The 15,454-nt window shown below is 45.5% G+C and overlaps 1 protein-coding gene across 1 annotated transcript in view; it reads left to right on the forward strand.

Annotated features, from left to right (window-relative positions):
- Nucleotides 1-15,454, forward strand: part of ITGA9 (integrin subunit alpha 9) — a 337,384-nt gene that overhangs the window by 251,394 nt on the left and 70,536 nt on the right. The window contains 2 exon segments of the mRNA XM_027583039.2: nucleotides 729-815; nucleotides 4,447-4,526. Of these exon segments, the coding sequence (XP_027438840.2) occupies nucleotides 729-815; nucleotides 4,447-4,526 (167 nt within the window).

Genomic DNA, 15,454 nt, shown 5'->3' on the forward strand with positions numbered 1-15,454 from the left:
CTCCAAAATCTACAACATGGAAGTCTTGATTTGGCTTCAGTAACTTGGAACCTGTGGGTTATGAAGAGCCTCCTGGCTTTCCTTTGACCTTGGTTGTAGACCACGTGTCCAGGTAGAAAGACAGCAGTCCCCCACGACCCCTGTCCTGGTTTCTCGTGCCGCTGTATATAGAGTCCAGCCTCAGCGGGCTACACTAGGAGACCTCTCCTTGCTCTTGTACCTGGGAAGGCTTGCAGGGGACCAGCTCAGCCCTCACCACCTCAGGCTATGGAAAGAATCCCTGTATTTTACTTGGTGTGATTTTCTTAGTTTGTCTTTCCTAAACTAGCAAGATCTTGAAAGGCAGGATTAGAGTGTGGGCTAGGAGAAAGTGTCCCGGAAGATGACGTGATTGTGTTTCATCCAAACTTTTGAAGGCATCTGGCTCACATGCAGCCTGGCCCAGTTCAACAGGAGAGCACCAAGGTTCAGAGCCGAAACATTAGTTAAGAATGTTCTGGATGCCTGCCTTCCCACGGAGCTCATGGGGAGGGTGGGCTACCAGAGGAGGACTGGGGACTCAGCCTGGTCGCAGGCTTCCCTCCCACCCGAGCCAACAATGATATTGTCTGGGAACTTCCCCCAAGAAGGACTGCGTCTGCTGAAGTCTCAGTTTGCCTTGCGGAGGCCACTTACACACATTTGTCTCCACGCAGCCAGCCCATCCATTGGTGCCTTTTCTCTTTCAGGAGGAAATGGGCATTTCCTGTGAACTGCTCGAATCAGACTTCCTCAAATGCAGCGTGGGATTCCCTTTCATGAGGTCAAAATCGAAGGTAAGGGGCAGAGACGGGACACTTACTTTGCAGCAGGCCCCCAGCCCTTCCCATCAGCCACCTGCCCTGTCAGCTGTACCCTGCCCCCCAGGCTTTCTCTATCCCCCCCAACCCCACCCCACCCCTGCCTTGCACAATGGCACTGCCCAGCTCCCAAGGGGGGGGGGCGCGATCTACTACTCCACAGGGGCCCTCCCCACTGCTGTTCCTCTTTGATCCACATGACATACCCCAAATGTGAGAGACACACCATGGCCTTGGTACTTTGGCAAGCACGATCTGGTTGGCCTCCTTAAAAATCTTTCTCTGGGACATTCCATGCCACTGTGAGTACGACTATATAGGAGAAATGTGGTCTGGGCTAGTGACCTACGGTTCTGACTGTCACTCCCCTGGGCACTCACAATTTTCTGAAGAGACCTCTTAAAATTCTTAAAACATAAATAATGGTATTGCAATTCATTTTTTTTAAAGCAAAAGAAATTAGACTCACTTTGGTATTTATACGGAGCCAAATTTTCTAAGCTGAAACAATAATATGGTCCAGCGTATTCAAACGTTCATGGAACATTCTGGTATGTGCCAGTATTATAAGGATATGCAAAGATACATAGAAGATGTGATTGTTGGAAGCAAAACTAGAATCTAAAAGATCAGGTCTGCCTTTTGAAATGGAAGCTATTTTTCCTGCTATGATTTGAAGGAAATTTCATATTCCTTTGTCTAACTTTTTTCCCCCTTAAAAAAAATAATGAAAGTTTAATCCTTCTCTCCTGCCTATGTCACAGAATCAACTTGTTTTAATCTCCAAGGCATTTTGGTCCCAGTACCTCGTGGCTGTTTTGCAAGCCAGTTGTGAGAAGTTCAAGTGAGAAAGAAGATTTGCTGATTTCATAGCAAGTCACTCGAACCCCTCAGCCCCATTGAAGGTGCCTGCTCCAAATGACGATGGCTCTTACATCCACGATTCCTAACCCTTTTAAGAACCTTTTAATGTCCTTGAACCCTGGACATTATTGCCCATAGAAACATACGTGGCACCTCCACACACACATTTCATTGAAATCTTTTCAGCAACAGAAAATCTACTTAATTGAAAAACATTAATAGTTGCCATTTCATGGGTAAAATCCAGCCAACATCCCAAATCAAACCTAAGGTGTGTCTTCCTAGTTTTAGCTTAAAGGTTATTTTAAAAGGAAAATTTTATCACTCTCACATACGGATCCAGGATCACTTACCATAAAGAGAGGGTAGTCATAAGAATGAATACAGTGAAAACAAAGCCACGTTGAATTCTGGAGCATTAAATTTTGTCAAAAGTCATTAACTCTCAAAATAGTCATGGAACCAATGGAAGTAGGAACGTTGGAAAGTTGGATTTTTTCCCAGCTCGGTGGTAATGCAGCTACTTTCCTCCCACATACAGAGGTTTAGACTGGAGCAACACTAAAGCTGGAGGCAGGAGGTCTAGGGTTGAGTCCCTAGAGAGAGCCCAAGGAGGGACCCAGCAGGGCCGGGGACCACTCATGCCCACACCTGGCTTGCCCTGCCCCGTGCCTCAGCCCCTGTGGCTCATCAGGCTGCAGCCGGCCTGCTAAGCCTCGTGACTGCACCGTCAGCTTACTCTGGTGGCCATCTGTTTCTGTCTCTCACGACCAGCCTGCCCAGTCTCTGACCTTCTGTTCTCCCAGGCCCCCCTCTCCGATTTTGGCTTCTCACCTCACCTGGGTCTTTAGAGTATTTGATTCAGATCTCCTGCCAGTTCTGACTCTTGTCCCTTTGACTTTCCCTTCCTTTGTGTCCTCCAGCTCTGCTTCCTGTCCTGTCTCCATGTCCCCACCCTCCCTGGCGACTGACAGAGCCCCGCAGCAACAGAAATTTCTGTCTCGAGAGGGATGTCCGGTGTCCGCTCTATCTGATGGGTCAGCGTTCATTACTTTCAGGCCACATTTAGTGCAGTTGAATCCAGTGTTGCAAAGGTAGACCAGTGCCTAGCATTAGTCACTAAGGAACCCAAATACTTAGCTATTAAATAATCACAGACTCTTACGATGAAACTTAAGAAGCATTGTGTCAATCCTCTCATTTTTATTGAAAGGCAAAGAGAGTGAGTGTCTTGGCCAAGATCACATACTCAGTTTGTGGTCAAGCCTGGCCCTGTAACCCCTACCAGGGGGTCCCTCCCACATTCCCACACATACCCAATGTGTACATGGTGAAAACCATTTGCTCAGGGCAGTCTTCCCCAAGTCATAGGATGCTTGCCATGGGGAGTGCCTGAGATGATGGTAGGCCGCTCCTGAGATTATTTTAGGCCAAACATGGACACTGCACTAAACAACATTGACTCTAACAGCGAGACAGTTATTACCTATTCAACACTCCTTCTCCTGGATCACATGCAGGAGAAAGTCTCCCATAGCGCCAGCCTGTCTTCAACACCTCCCTAGCTCTTGCTAATCTCCCTCTTACCAAAATAGAGTAGACCTTAGGCTCAGAGCCCTCAGCAGGCCACAGAATGCAGTGGGGCTTTGTTTTCATTTATTTTTATGACAACCTTCTCTTACTGATAAGTGATCCTGATTCCCATCTGTGAGCATGATAGAAATTTTCCTGCTAAAGTAGTATAGCCACTCTGGAAAACAGTATGGAGTTTCCTCAAAAAGTTGAAAATAGAGCTACCCTATGACCCAGCAATTGCAGTACTCGGTATTTACCCCCAAAGATACAAATGTAGTGATCCGAAGGGGCACCTGCACCCCAATATTTATAGCAGCAATGTCCACACTCTGTGGAAGGAGCCCAGATGTCCATCGATAGATGAATGGATAAGGAAGATGTGGTTCATATACACAATGGAATATTACTCAGACATCAAAAAAATGAAATCTTGCCATTTGCAATGACGTGGATGAAACTACAGGATATTATGTTAAGTGAGAGTGTCAGAGAAAGACAATTATATGATCTCACTCATATGTGGAATTTAAGAAATGAAACCGATCATAGGGGAAGAGAGGGAAAAATAAAATAAGACAAAATCAGAGAGGGAGACAAACCACAAGGGATTCTTAACTCTAGGAAACAAACTGAGGGTTGCTGGTGGGGGAATGGGGTAATTGGGTGATGGGCATTAAGGAGGGCACATGATGTAATGAGCACTGGGTGTTATATGCAAATCACAGAACTCTACCTCTGAAACTAATAATACACTATATGTTAGTTAATTGAATTTAAATAAAATAAAATTTAAAAAAATAGTCTTTAAACAAAAAAAGTGGCAATGAAAGTAACAGTAAATAACATAGGTGATATGGTACGCAGGTGTGGCAAACATTAGGAAGATGGTGTGGGAGCGATACTTAGAAAGGCCTGGTTTAAGAGACAAACATATCACTTCCTAGAGACCCTCAGTTGCTGAAAAATAACGTGCCTCTCAACAGAGCACAGTCCCGGCTTGGTTTAATTGCTAAAGCTGTATCTCTGGCCTGGCAACCAGAAAGATACGCATAAAAAAATAAAGCTTGTCATGCAAATGAGCTTCCAGAGGTCATAAACTGCAGAAGACTGTGGTATTTTTAAGTGTGGAATGCTTACTGAGTTCAGATGTCACTTTCTTTTCCCCTAGTACGAATTCAGCGTGATCTTTGACACAAGCCACCTGTCTGGGGAAGAGGAAGTCCTTAGCTTCATCATTACTGCTCAGAGGTAAGGGGGAGCTTTACTTTTTTTTTTCCCCAAAGATACAGATTTATGGGAACAGGAAAGGACATTCCCTGGTCACGCTTTGATGATGCTCAGGATGCTGAGGAGGAAGAAACAGTTGAGCGATAGAGCCCCAGAACACTGGCTGGGATGGGAGCTCTCAGGGCTGGTGTCTCTCCAGTTGTGCTTATGCAGCTGGCCAGGTTGGACTGAGCTGGGAGGGACTGGGGATCATCTGGGTCGGAGGTAATGATTTTTACAGCCAAGGAGAGACAGACTGGGGGAGGTGAGGATTCTGATTCAAGTTCATGTGGTTGGTTAGTTCACAGACTTCCTCTGTGGGTTGTATTCCTTGATGCAGGGAGAGGGCACAGCAGCCTGAGGGCTGCGCCAGGCCTGTTGTCAGAGGCCCCAAGACATGCTCCTCGAGACAGGGCTTGTCCTGGACACCTTGTGGTGGAGGGAGAGTTAGGGCAGGGGACCGTGCAGGGTGACTTCTACCCTCAGGAGTGTACCCCTGCCCCTCTGTCTCCAGTGTGGCCTCAAGCCACAGGAGGGCCTTAGGGGTTGTCAGCTGCCTCCACCAGCCAGAATCCACATGCGCCTTGAAGCGCCATTTGGGTAGCACTTGGCTGACAGCGGGGTGGAAGGAGAGGAAGTTAGGTGGGTGAATAGGAAGAAGCAAACTTTGATTGGGGTGTAGGTTGGATACCCAAGGCTACTTTTGTAATTTGAATTTTTATTTGGAGAGGATTTTGAACTTACCGGAAATGTTGCAAAGCATAATTCAAGGAAGTCTCAGGCAGCCATTACCCAGCCTCACCCAATGCTGACACTTTCCTCCATTTACTTTATCATTCTCTACATATAGTTTTTTTTCTTAACCATCTGAAAGTAAGTTGCAGAAACCATGTGTCCTTCCTATAAGGACCCCAGTGTGCATTTCCTAAGAATGAGGCCATTTTCTTCAATAACCAGTACAGCAGATGTCAGAAACGTAACACTGACACAATGCTTTTATCTCCTCTATGGTCCATGCTCCAGTAGTTCTAGTCTTCTCAAGGACTTTTCAGCCCCTTTTTCACGGGTCCAGAGTCCAGTCAAGGATCATGCATTACATTCAGTTATTGTGTCTTATCTATAGTTACCTTAACCTCCAAAGGAAATTTCATGCCAAGAATCCTAAGTCCATCCCAGAGGTGGTCTGGCGATCTGAACCAAACACCCTGAAGGCCAAGGTCAGGCAGGAGCCACTGAAAATGATGAGAAAACAAAATGAGGAACTGCATGGCTAATAGAGGCCAGGAAACTGGAAGGCCAGACACTGGGTGAGCAGGCAGTGGAACCAGGGGCTGAAAGTCAACCAGGGAAGGATGCTCAGTGGAGTCACAAGGTTAGCACAGGGTTCAGACCTAAAGACCCTCAGGATCTGGGGTACAGAGTGAAGCAATGGGCTCAGCTTTATGGAACTAAAGCCCCCCTACTACCACCACCTGCATGGTCACCCTTGAAATGAGGGTGCTCAACCCAAGCCTTCCTTTGTGGAAGAGAATGCCCTCAGGAGCTGAGAAGGAGCTCCTCATCCCACATTCCGAATTATAAAGAATGCCATTTCCCAGACTTCAGATGAGCCAGATTGGGGCCAGCCTGTTGGGGTGATGCACTGAACAGAATAGCAGGGGCACCGGCTCCGCTGTCTCTGGCCCCCAGAGAGAGCAAGGAGTCACGCTTTGGACCACTCTGTCCACTCCCCTGCACGATCATCAAGTGGTTGCCACGGGGAGAGGACCAGACCAGGGCTGAGAGGGATCGTGGATGAATGAGAGCGAGTCTTGCATCCCAAACCATCTCAAGAAGGCTCCAGTCTAGAGATGGAGGCAGACACACAGCTTCCTACAGGGGATGAGAGAAGACCTAGCCCAGGGCAGGCATGCTTCACTCTTTCAGTCTGCAAATGTTTGAGCCCTTTCCACAAGCCAGGCACTGTGTAAGACGTTGGCAAAGTCCCTACTCTTGGGGAACGAGTGTGCTGGGGGCAGGGGGATAGATAATGAGCAAGTGAATATATAACGTCAGCGGGAACCAGGATTGTGCCCATTCATCTGGCAAGCGTGACGCATTCGCTGGCAATCACAAAGCATCTTTTTTATGTCCCGTACTCTCTTTAAGCCCACTTGGTGGGGTTAGTCTTTTCCCTGTCTTGGGGGGAGGGGGATGGTCTAGGACAGTCCTGTGCATTCTCAGGTCTCTCTTGGGTAGTGCAGAGCTCTGCCATCACTTCAAGTCTCACAACAGATTCACAAAACTATAATTAAGGTGTCCCCTGCAATCATCAAAACTTGGTTTAAAGTGAATGCTTTCTCCCTTCGGTGAGGGCGAGCTGCAGAAGGGAAGCCTGCCTCTCTCTCAGGAACCATCTTGCTTTCTTGCAGTGGTTCTGCTGCTGTGTCCCGCCACCGCCCCCCCCCCCCCCAATTCCCCTGGGAGAGTACCTGAGCACCCCCACCCCACCCCAGGCTCACAGCAGGGCCTGTGGGAAGTGTGAGTCAAATAGAAAAGTGCTCACCCCCCTTAACCGGGAGGAGCACTCCCCGGGCCACATGGGTATTTCAAGCTGACTCTTGCCTTTGGATAGCCAGCCCCCAGCTGGGGGTTCTCACCTGCGAGTCCCTCCCTCTTCCTGTCCTCCAACCTCAGCCTCTTGCAGCCAGACACCCACCCCTTCAACTTCTGCTGCTGAGACCATGCCCTCAGGGACAGGACCAAAGGTGACCTCACACTGGCTTTCGCATATAGGCGCCACTCAGTAGCCTCTGCCCTGGTGGTCTCTGGAAATGCCGGGATTCTTGCTTGTCCCCTTCTCGTTCGCTGGGCCAAGAGAGGGAAAGCCAGCAGCCCTCCCCTCCATTCCCTGGGCAGCCTCCCCCCCCCCCCCCCCCCGCTCCACCGTGCTGATCAAGGTGCCCTGAAGTGTGCTTTAAAGGGCAGACACCCTCCCCCCGGACCACCTCCAACACGTCTCTCTCTAAAAGCTGTTTCTCAGAAATCCTCCTTTCTCAGCTCTGTTACATCCTTGATATGACATCTCGGGTTTTTGCCCTGAGCTGTAGTAAATCCTGGTCTGGTGCTTTCCTCTGAATCTGGCATCCCTTATACCTCAGCCAAAATGTGCATCTGAACCAACATACTGTCGTACTCACCCCCTGAGTGATTCCTGAATTTTCACAAAAACACCAATTCCCCAGAGTCTTGGACTGAGATTCTTCCCAAGCTCTGCATCTTTCAGTTCTCTGTGGTCTGTTCTGGCCCCTCACTAATGGCTTTGCCCTCAGGTACCCCCTCTCCGTCTCTAGCCGCCGGGCATCTGGGAAGCTCAGATCGGTCCCCAACAAGTACAACATGACAGTGGCTGGCAGCCATGTCTGTAGGATGCAGACACAAAGAAGCTCTGATTTCATCTCCCACTGCTCTTTAATTTTGTTTTCATTTGAGGACTTCCTTAGTCTCGACGTTATTTAAAGCTCACAGAATTAAGATTCCCTTTCCCTTGGGGATGACTGTGATGCTGGAAGCATACATTATCAGAGCCCCCTCAATCCACAACCACAACCACATATTTTGGCTTCAGTGTTGCTTTCTGTATTTTGCTTTTTTTTTTTTTTTTTTTAGCATTATCACAAATATTTTAGAGAATGTTCTCTCTCCTAAAAATAAGAACACAGCACATCACAGTGTGTGTTTGGCCTTCTTTACCCTGTGTCACTGCGTCCAGCTTCCACTCCAGAGCTGATGGCTTTCTGGCCTTCAGTTCAGCACTGGTTGAACTTACAGACCACACACTAAGCATATGTAAAAAGTCGGCATAAATAGCAACAGCCGTAATTGTTCAAATACAGCCCAGCAAGCTCAGAAATCCTGCACAGCTTTCTAGCGTGGCAAGGGTGGCCTGCCGTGGGGTGCTAGCATTTCAACACAGATTACATTTGGCTGGGCTTGCAACCTTGGAAATCGTGTGAGACTTGGTTATTTCTTATTCATCCTGTTTCAAGATCCCATAATTCGCGTTCACATAAAACATGACTGTGATCTAATAGAAATACATACAAAGTGTAGAGAAGGTGGACTTCGTTCCCATTGCCAGAATCCAGAAGGGCCTCCTTGGGGAGATAGCATTTAAACAGAGGAGTCTGTTTTCAGGCTGAAGACACAGAGGCACAGAGGTACACAGGTCAGCCTGCTCTGTGACAACCAGGTGGGTGGTGGGCACTGTGGGGAACTGGGGATTCGTGAGCCATCTCGGGGCAGGGGGGCATACAGGGCAGCGGAAGATGGGCTGACAGAGGAGATTGGGCTGAGCCATGGAAGGCCATGTAGCCTCAGAGAGTCTGCACTACATTCAAGAGGCAGAAAGTTTGAGCTAAAGAACTTAGAAAATTGAGAGGGCGGAGCAAGATGGCGGAGGAGTAGGAGACCTAGATTTTGTCTGGTCTCAGGAATTCAACTGAATAGGGATCAAACCATTCTGAACACCTACGAACTCAACAGGAGATCGAACAGGAGAGTAGCAACAACTCTCTGAACAGAGAAGCGACCACTTACTGGAAGGTAGGACGTGCAGAGAAGTGAATCCGAGGCGATATTCGGGAGGATAGACGGCGGGGGAGGGGCCTCCGCCGGCCGCTTCTGGCAAGTGCTAGAGCCGCGGAGCACAAAATCGGACCTTTTAAAAGTTGGCTCGGCGGAGGGACGTCGCTGCAGTGGCTAAGCGGGGGGTGGAATCCTCCCGGGACAGTGTGGTCTCAGGACCCTTGGGGTCACAGAGAGAGTGGGGGTGCCTGAGTGCGGCAGAGCTCCCAGGTATCGGAGCGGGGAAGCCGGCTGCAGAGACGGAGCCGAGGCGCGGGCTCTCAGCTCGGGGTGGCCATAAACTGTGATCTGCGGCCCAGTCGGGGCACGGCTCCCCCAGCAAGGACCCAACAAGCAGCAGATCCGGGGAGACTCCTCTTCCTTCCCGGGGAGGAGCAGTACGGGAACGCACTGCAGGGATCTGCTGGGTTTGGAGACTCCGAGCGGGGTCGGGTGCCAGAGATAGCAACGCTCGATCACAGGCCGGGTGAGCACGGAGTGCGGCCAGAGACCGGGGACACGGGAGTGACTGCTTTTCTCTGGGGGCGCACCGAGGAGTGGGGCCCCGAGTTCTCAGCTCCTCCGGGCGGAGACTGGGAGGCCGCCATTTTCGCCCTGCTCCTCCAAAGCTGTACCGAGAGCTTGCAGGGAACAAAAGCTCCTGAGAGCAAACTGGAGCAGCTTCCTTAGCCCGGACCGACAAGGGCGGGGCAATTCTGCCTCCGGCAAAGACATTTGGAAACCACAGCAACAGGCCCCTCCCCCAGAAGATCAACACAAACAGCCAGCAAGCCAAGACCAAGTTGATCGATCAAGGAGAACAGGAGAACTCCAGCGCTAGGGGAATACTGCACATAGATTCATGGCTTTTTTTTTTTTTTTTTTTTTTTTTTTTACCATGATTCATTATTTCATCAAAGTTAATTTTTGTTGACTTTTATTTTTCTTTTTCCCTTTTTCAACCAACATCTTATAAATCCCTTTTTTTAAAAAAAAAAAACATTTTTTATTTTTTTTTTTTCATTTTTAGAGTCATATTTTATCCCTTCATAGTAGTTATCCTTGTTTTTGGCATATATATATAAGTTGTTCTCTCTTTAAAATTTTGAGGTACAGTTTCTTCTAACAGATCAAAATATACCCTAAACCACTAGTGTATGGCTTTGTTCTAGTCTCCTGCCTGATCACATTCTCTCCCTTTTTCCTTTTTTTTTTTTTTTTTCCCTTAAATCTCCTTTCTTTTTTCAAACAACTTATCTTACCAAGTCCTTTTATAAAATCTTTTATAATTTTCATCTTTACAGTCATCTTCCATCCCTTCATTGTATCAACCCTTATTTTGTACATATATGCCTTTCTTCCTTTAAAATTTTAGGAGGCACTTTTTTCTAACAGACCAAAATACGCCCAAAATCTAGTGTGTGGCACTGATCTATGCACTAGCGTGATCATATTTGATCATATTCTGCCTTTTTTGAATTGTTTTGTTTTTGTTTTTATCTTTTTTCTTTTTTTTTTTCTTTTTCTCTTTCTTTTTTCTTTCTTTCCCTTTCTTTTCCCCTGGTTTCAGGTCTTTTCTGATTTGTATACAGTATATTTGCTGGGGACGTTGTAAACCTGTTAGCCTTTTGTTCTCTCATTCATCTATTCTCCTCTGGACAAAATGACAAGACGAAAGAAATCACCTCAGCAAAAAGAACAAGAGGTAGTACCGTCAGCCAGGGACCTACTCAATATGGACATTAGTACGATGTCAGACCTAGAGTTCAGAATCATGACTTTAAAGATACTAGCTGGGCTTGAAAAAAGCGTGGAAGTTATTAGAGAAACCCTTTCTGGAGAAATAAAAGAACTAAAATCTAACCAAATCGAAATCAAAAAGGCTATTGATGAGGTGCAATCAAAAATGGGGGCACTAAATGCTAGGATAAATGAGGCAGAAGAGAGAATCAGCGATATAGAAGACCAAATGATAGAAAATAAAGAGGCTGAGAAAAAGAGAGAGAAACAACTACAGGATCACGAGGGCAGAATTCGAGAGATAAGTGATACGATAAGACGAAACAACATTAGAATAATTGGGATCCCAGAAGAAGAAGAGAGAGAGAGAGGGGCAGAAGGTATATTGGAGCAAATTATAGCAGAGAACTTCCCTAATGTGAGGAAGGAAACAGGCATTAAAATCCAGGAGGCACAGAGAACCCCTCTCAAAATCAATAAAAATAGGTCAACACCCCGACATCTAATAGTAAAACTTACGAGTCTCAGAGACAAAGAGAAAATCCTGAAAGCAGCTCGGGAGAAGAGATATGTAACCTACAATGGTAGAAACATTAGATTGGCAACAGACCTATCCACAGAGACCTGGCAGGCCAGAAAGGACTGGCAAGATATCTTCAGAGCACTAAACGAGAAAAATATGCAGCCAAGAATACTATATCCAGCTAAGCTATCATTGAAAATAGAAGGAGAGATCAAAAGCTTCCAGAACAAACAAAAACTAAAGGAATTTGCAAACACGAAACCAGCCCTCCAAGAAATATTGAGAGGGGTCCTCTAAGCAAAGAGAGAACCTAAAAGCAGCAAAGAGCAGAAACGAACACAGACAACAGACAGTTAACAGTCACCTTACAGGTAATACAATGGCACTAAATTCATACCTTTCAATAGTTACCCTGAATGTAAATGGGCTAAATGCCCCAATCAAAAGACACAGGCTATCAGATTGGATTAAAAAACAAGACCCATCAATATGCTGTCTGCAAGAGACTCATTTTACACCCAAAGACACCCCCAGATTGAAAGTGAGGGGGTGGAAAACCATTTACCATGCTAATGGACACCAAAAGAAAGCTGGGGTGGCAATCCTTATATCAGACAAACTAGATTTTAAAACAAAGACTGTAATAAGAGATGAGGAAGGACACTATATCCTACTTAAAGGGTCCATCCAACAAGAAGATCTAACAATTGTAAATATCTATGCCCCGAACATGGGAGCAGCCAATTATATAAGGCAATTAATAACAAAAGCAAAGAAACACATTGACAACAATACAATAATAGTGGGGGACTTTAACACCCCCCTGACTGAAATGGACAGATCATCTAAGCAAAAGATCAACAAGGATATAAAGACTTTAAATGACACACTGGACCAAATGGACTTCACAGACATATTCAGAACATTCCATCCCAAAGCAACGGAATACACATTCTTCTCTAGTGCCCATGGAACATTCTCCAGAATTGATCACATCCTAGGTCACAAATCAGGTCTCAATCGGTACCAAAAGATTGGGATCATTCCCTGCATATTTTCAGACCACAATGCTTTGAAACTAGAACTCAACCACAAGAGGAAAGTCGGAAAGAACTCAAATACATGGAGGCTAAAGAGCATCCTACTAAAGAATGAATGGGTCAACCAAGAAATTAAAGAAGAATTAAAAAAATTCATGGAAACCAATGAAAATGAAAACACAACTGTTCAAAATCTTTGGGATACAGCAAAGGCAGTCCTGAGAGGAAAGTATATAGCAATACAAGCCTTTCTCAAGAAACAAGAAAGGTCTCAAATACACAACCTAACCCTACACCTAAAGGAGCTGGAGAAAGAACAGCAAAGAAAGCCTAAACCCAGCAGGAGAAGAGAAATCATAAAGATCAGAGCAGAAATCAACGAACTAGAAACCAAAAGAACAGTAGAACAGATCAACGAAACTAGGAGCTGGTTCTTTGAAAGAATTAACAAGATTGATAAACCCCTGGCCAGACTGATCAAAAAGAAAAGAGAAATGACCCAAATCAACAAAATCATGAATGAAAGAGGAGAGATCACAACCAACACCAAAGAAATACAAACAATTATAAGAACATATTATGAGCAACTCTATGCCAGCAAATTAGATAACCTGGAAGAAATGGGTGCATTCCTAGAGATGTATCAACTACCAAAATTGAACCAGGAAGAAATAGAAAACCTGAACAGACCTATAACCACTAAGGAAATTGAAACAGTCATCAAAAATCTCCCAAGAAACAAAAGCCCAGGGCCAGATGGCTTCCCAGGGGAATTCTATCAGACATTTCAAGAAGAATTAATACCTATTCTCCTGAAACTGTTCCAAAAAATAGAAATGGAAGGGAAACTTCCAAACTCATTTTATGAGGCCAGCATTACCTTGATCCCAAAACCAGACAAAGACCCCATCAAAAAAGAGAATTACAGACCAATATCCTTGATGAACATGGATGCAAAAATTCTCACCAAAATACTAGCCAATAGGATCCAACAGTACATTAAAAGGATTATTCACCACGACCAAGTGGGATTTATCCCTGGGCTTCAAGGCTGGTTCAACATCCGCAAATCAATCAACGTGATACAATACATTAACAAAAGAAAGAACAAGAATCATATGATCCTCTCAATAGATGCAGAAAAAGCATTTGACAAAGTACAACATCCTTTCTTGATCAAAACTCTTCAGAGTATAGGGATAGAGGGTACATACCTCAATATCATAAAAGCCATCTACGAAAAACCTACAGCGAATATCATTCTCAATGGGGAAAGGCTGAGAGCTATTCCCCTAAGGTCAGGAACGCGGCAGGGATGTCCACTCTCACCACTGCTATTCAACATAGTATTAGAAGTCCTAGCCACAGCAATCAGACAACAAAAAGAAATCAAAGGCATCCAAATCGGCAAAGAGGAAGTCAAACTCTCACTCTTTGCAGATGATATGATACTGTATGTGGAAAACCCAAAAGACTCCACCCCAAAACTGCTAGAACTCATACAGGAATTCAGTAAAGTAGCAGGATATAAAATCAATGCACAGAAATCAGTGGCATTCCTATACACCAACAACAAGACAGAAGAGAGACAAATCAAGGAGTCTATCCCATTTACAATTGCACCCAAAACCATTAGATACCTAGGAATAAATCTAACCAAAGAGGCAAAGGATCTGTACTCAGAAAACTATAAAATACTCAGGAAAGAAATTGAAGAAGACACAAAGAAATGGAAAAACGTTCCATGCTCATGGATTGGGAGAATCAACATTGTGAAGATGTCAATGCTACCTAGAGCAATCTACACATTCAATGCAATCCCCATCAAAATACCATCCACTTTTTTCAAGGAAATGGAACAAATAATCCTAAAATTTGTATGGAACCAGAAGAGACCCCGAATAGCCAGAGGAATACTGAAAAAGAAAAGCAAAGCTGGCGGCATCACAATTCCGGACTTCCAGCTCTATTACAAAGCTGTCATCATTAAGACAGTATGGTACTGGCACAAAAACAGACACATAGATCAATGGAACAGAATTGAGAGCCCAGAAATGGACCCTCAACTCTATGGTCAACTTATTTTTGACAAAGCAGGAAAGAATGTCCAATGGCAAAAAGACAGTCTCTTCAACAAATGGTGTTGGGAAAATTGGACAGCCACATGCAGAAGAATGAAACTGGACCATTTCCTTACACCACACACAAAAATAGACTCCAAATGGTTGAAAGACCTAAACGTGAGACAGGAGTCCATCCAAATCCTAAAGGAGAACACAGGTAGCAACCTTTTCGACCTTAGCCGCAGCAACTTCTTCCTAGAAACATCGCCAAAGGCACGGGAAGCCAGGGCAAAAATGAACTATTGGGATTTCATCAAGATAAAAAGCTTCTGCACAGCAAAAGAAACAGTCCACAAAACCAAAAGACAACCGACAGAATGGGAGAAAATATTTGCAAATGACATATCAGATAAAGGGCTAGTATCCAAAATCTATAAAGAACTTATCAAACTCAACACCCAAAGAACAAATAATCCAATCAAGAAATGGGCAGAAGACATGAACAGACATTTCTCCAAGGAAGATATCCAAATGGCCAACAGGCACATGAAAAAGTGCTCAACATCGCTTGGCATCAGGGAAATCCAAATCAAAACCTCAATGAGATACCACCTCACACCCGTCAGAATGGCTAAAATTAACAAGTCAGGGAACGACAGATGTTGGCGGGGATGTGGAGAAAGGGGAACCCTCCTACACTGTTGGTGGGAATGCAAGCTGGTGCAACCCCTCTGGAAAACAGTATGGAGGTTCCTCAAACAGTTGAAATTAGAGCTACCGTTCGATCCAGCAATTGCACTACTGGGTATTTACCACAAAGATACAAATGTAGGGACCCGAAGGGGTACGTGTACCCCAATGTTTATAGCAGCAATGTCCACCATAGCCAAACTGTGGAAAGAGCCAAGATGCCCATCGACAGACGAATGGATAAAGAAG

Source organism: Zalophus californianus, chromosome 1 (assembly GCF_009762305.2).
Source record: "Zalophus californianus isolate mZalCal1 chromosome 1, mZalCal1.pri.v2, whole genome shotgun sequence".
In the NCBI taxonomy this organism is placed as follows: domain Eukaryota; kingdom Metazoa; phylum Chordata; class Mammalia; order Carnivora; family Otariidae; genus Zalophus; species Zalophus californianus.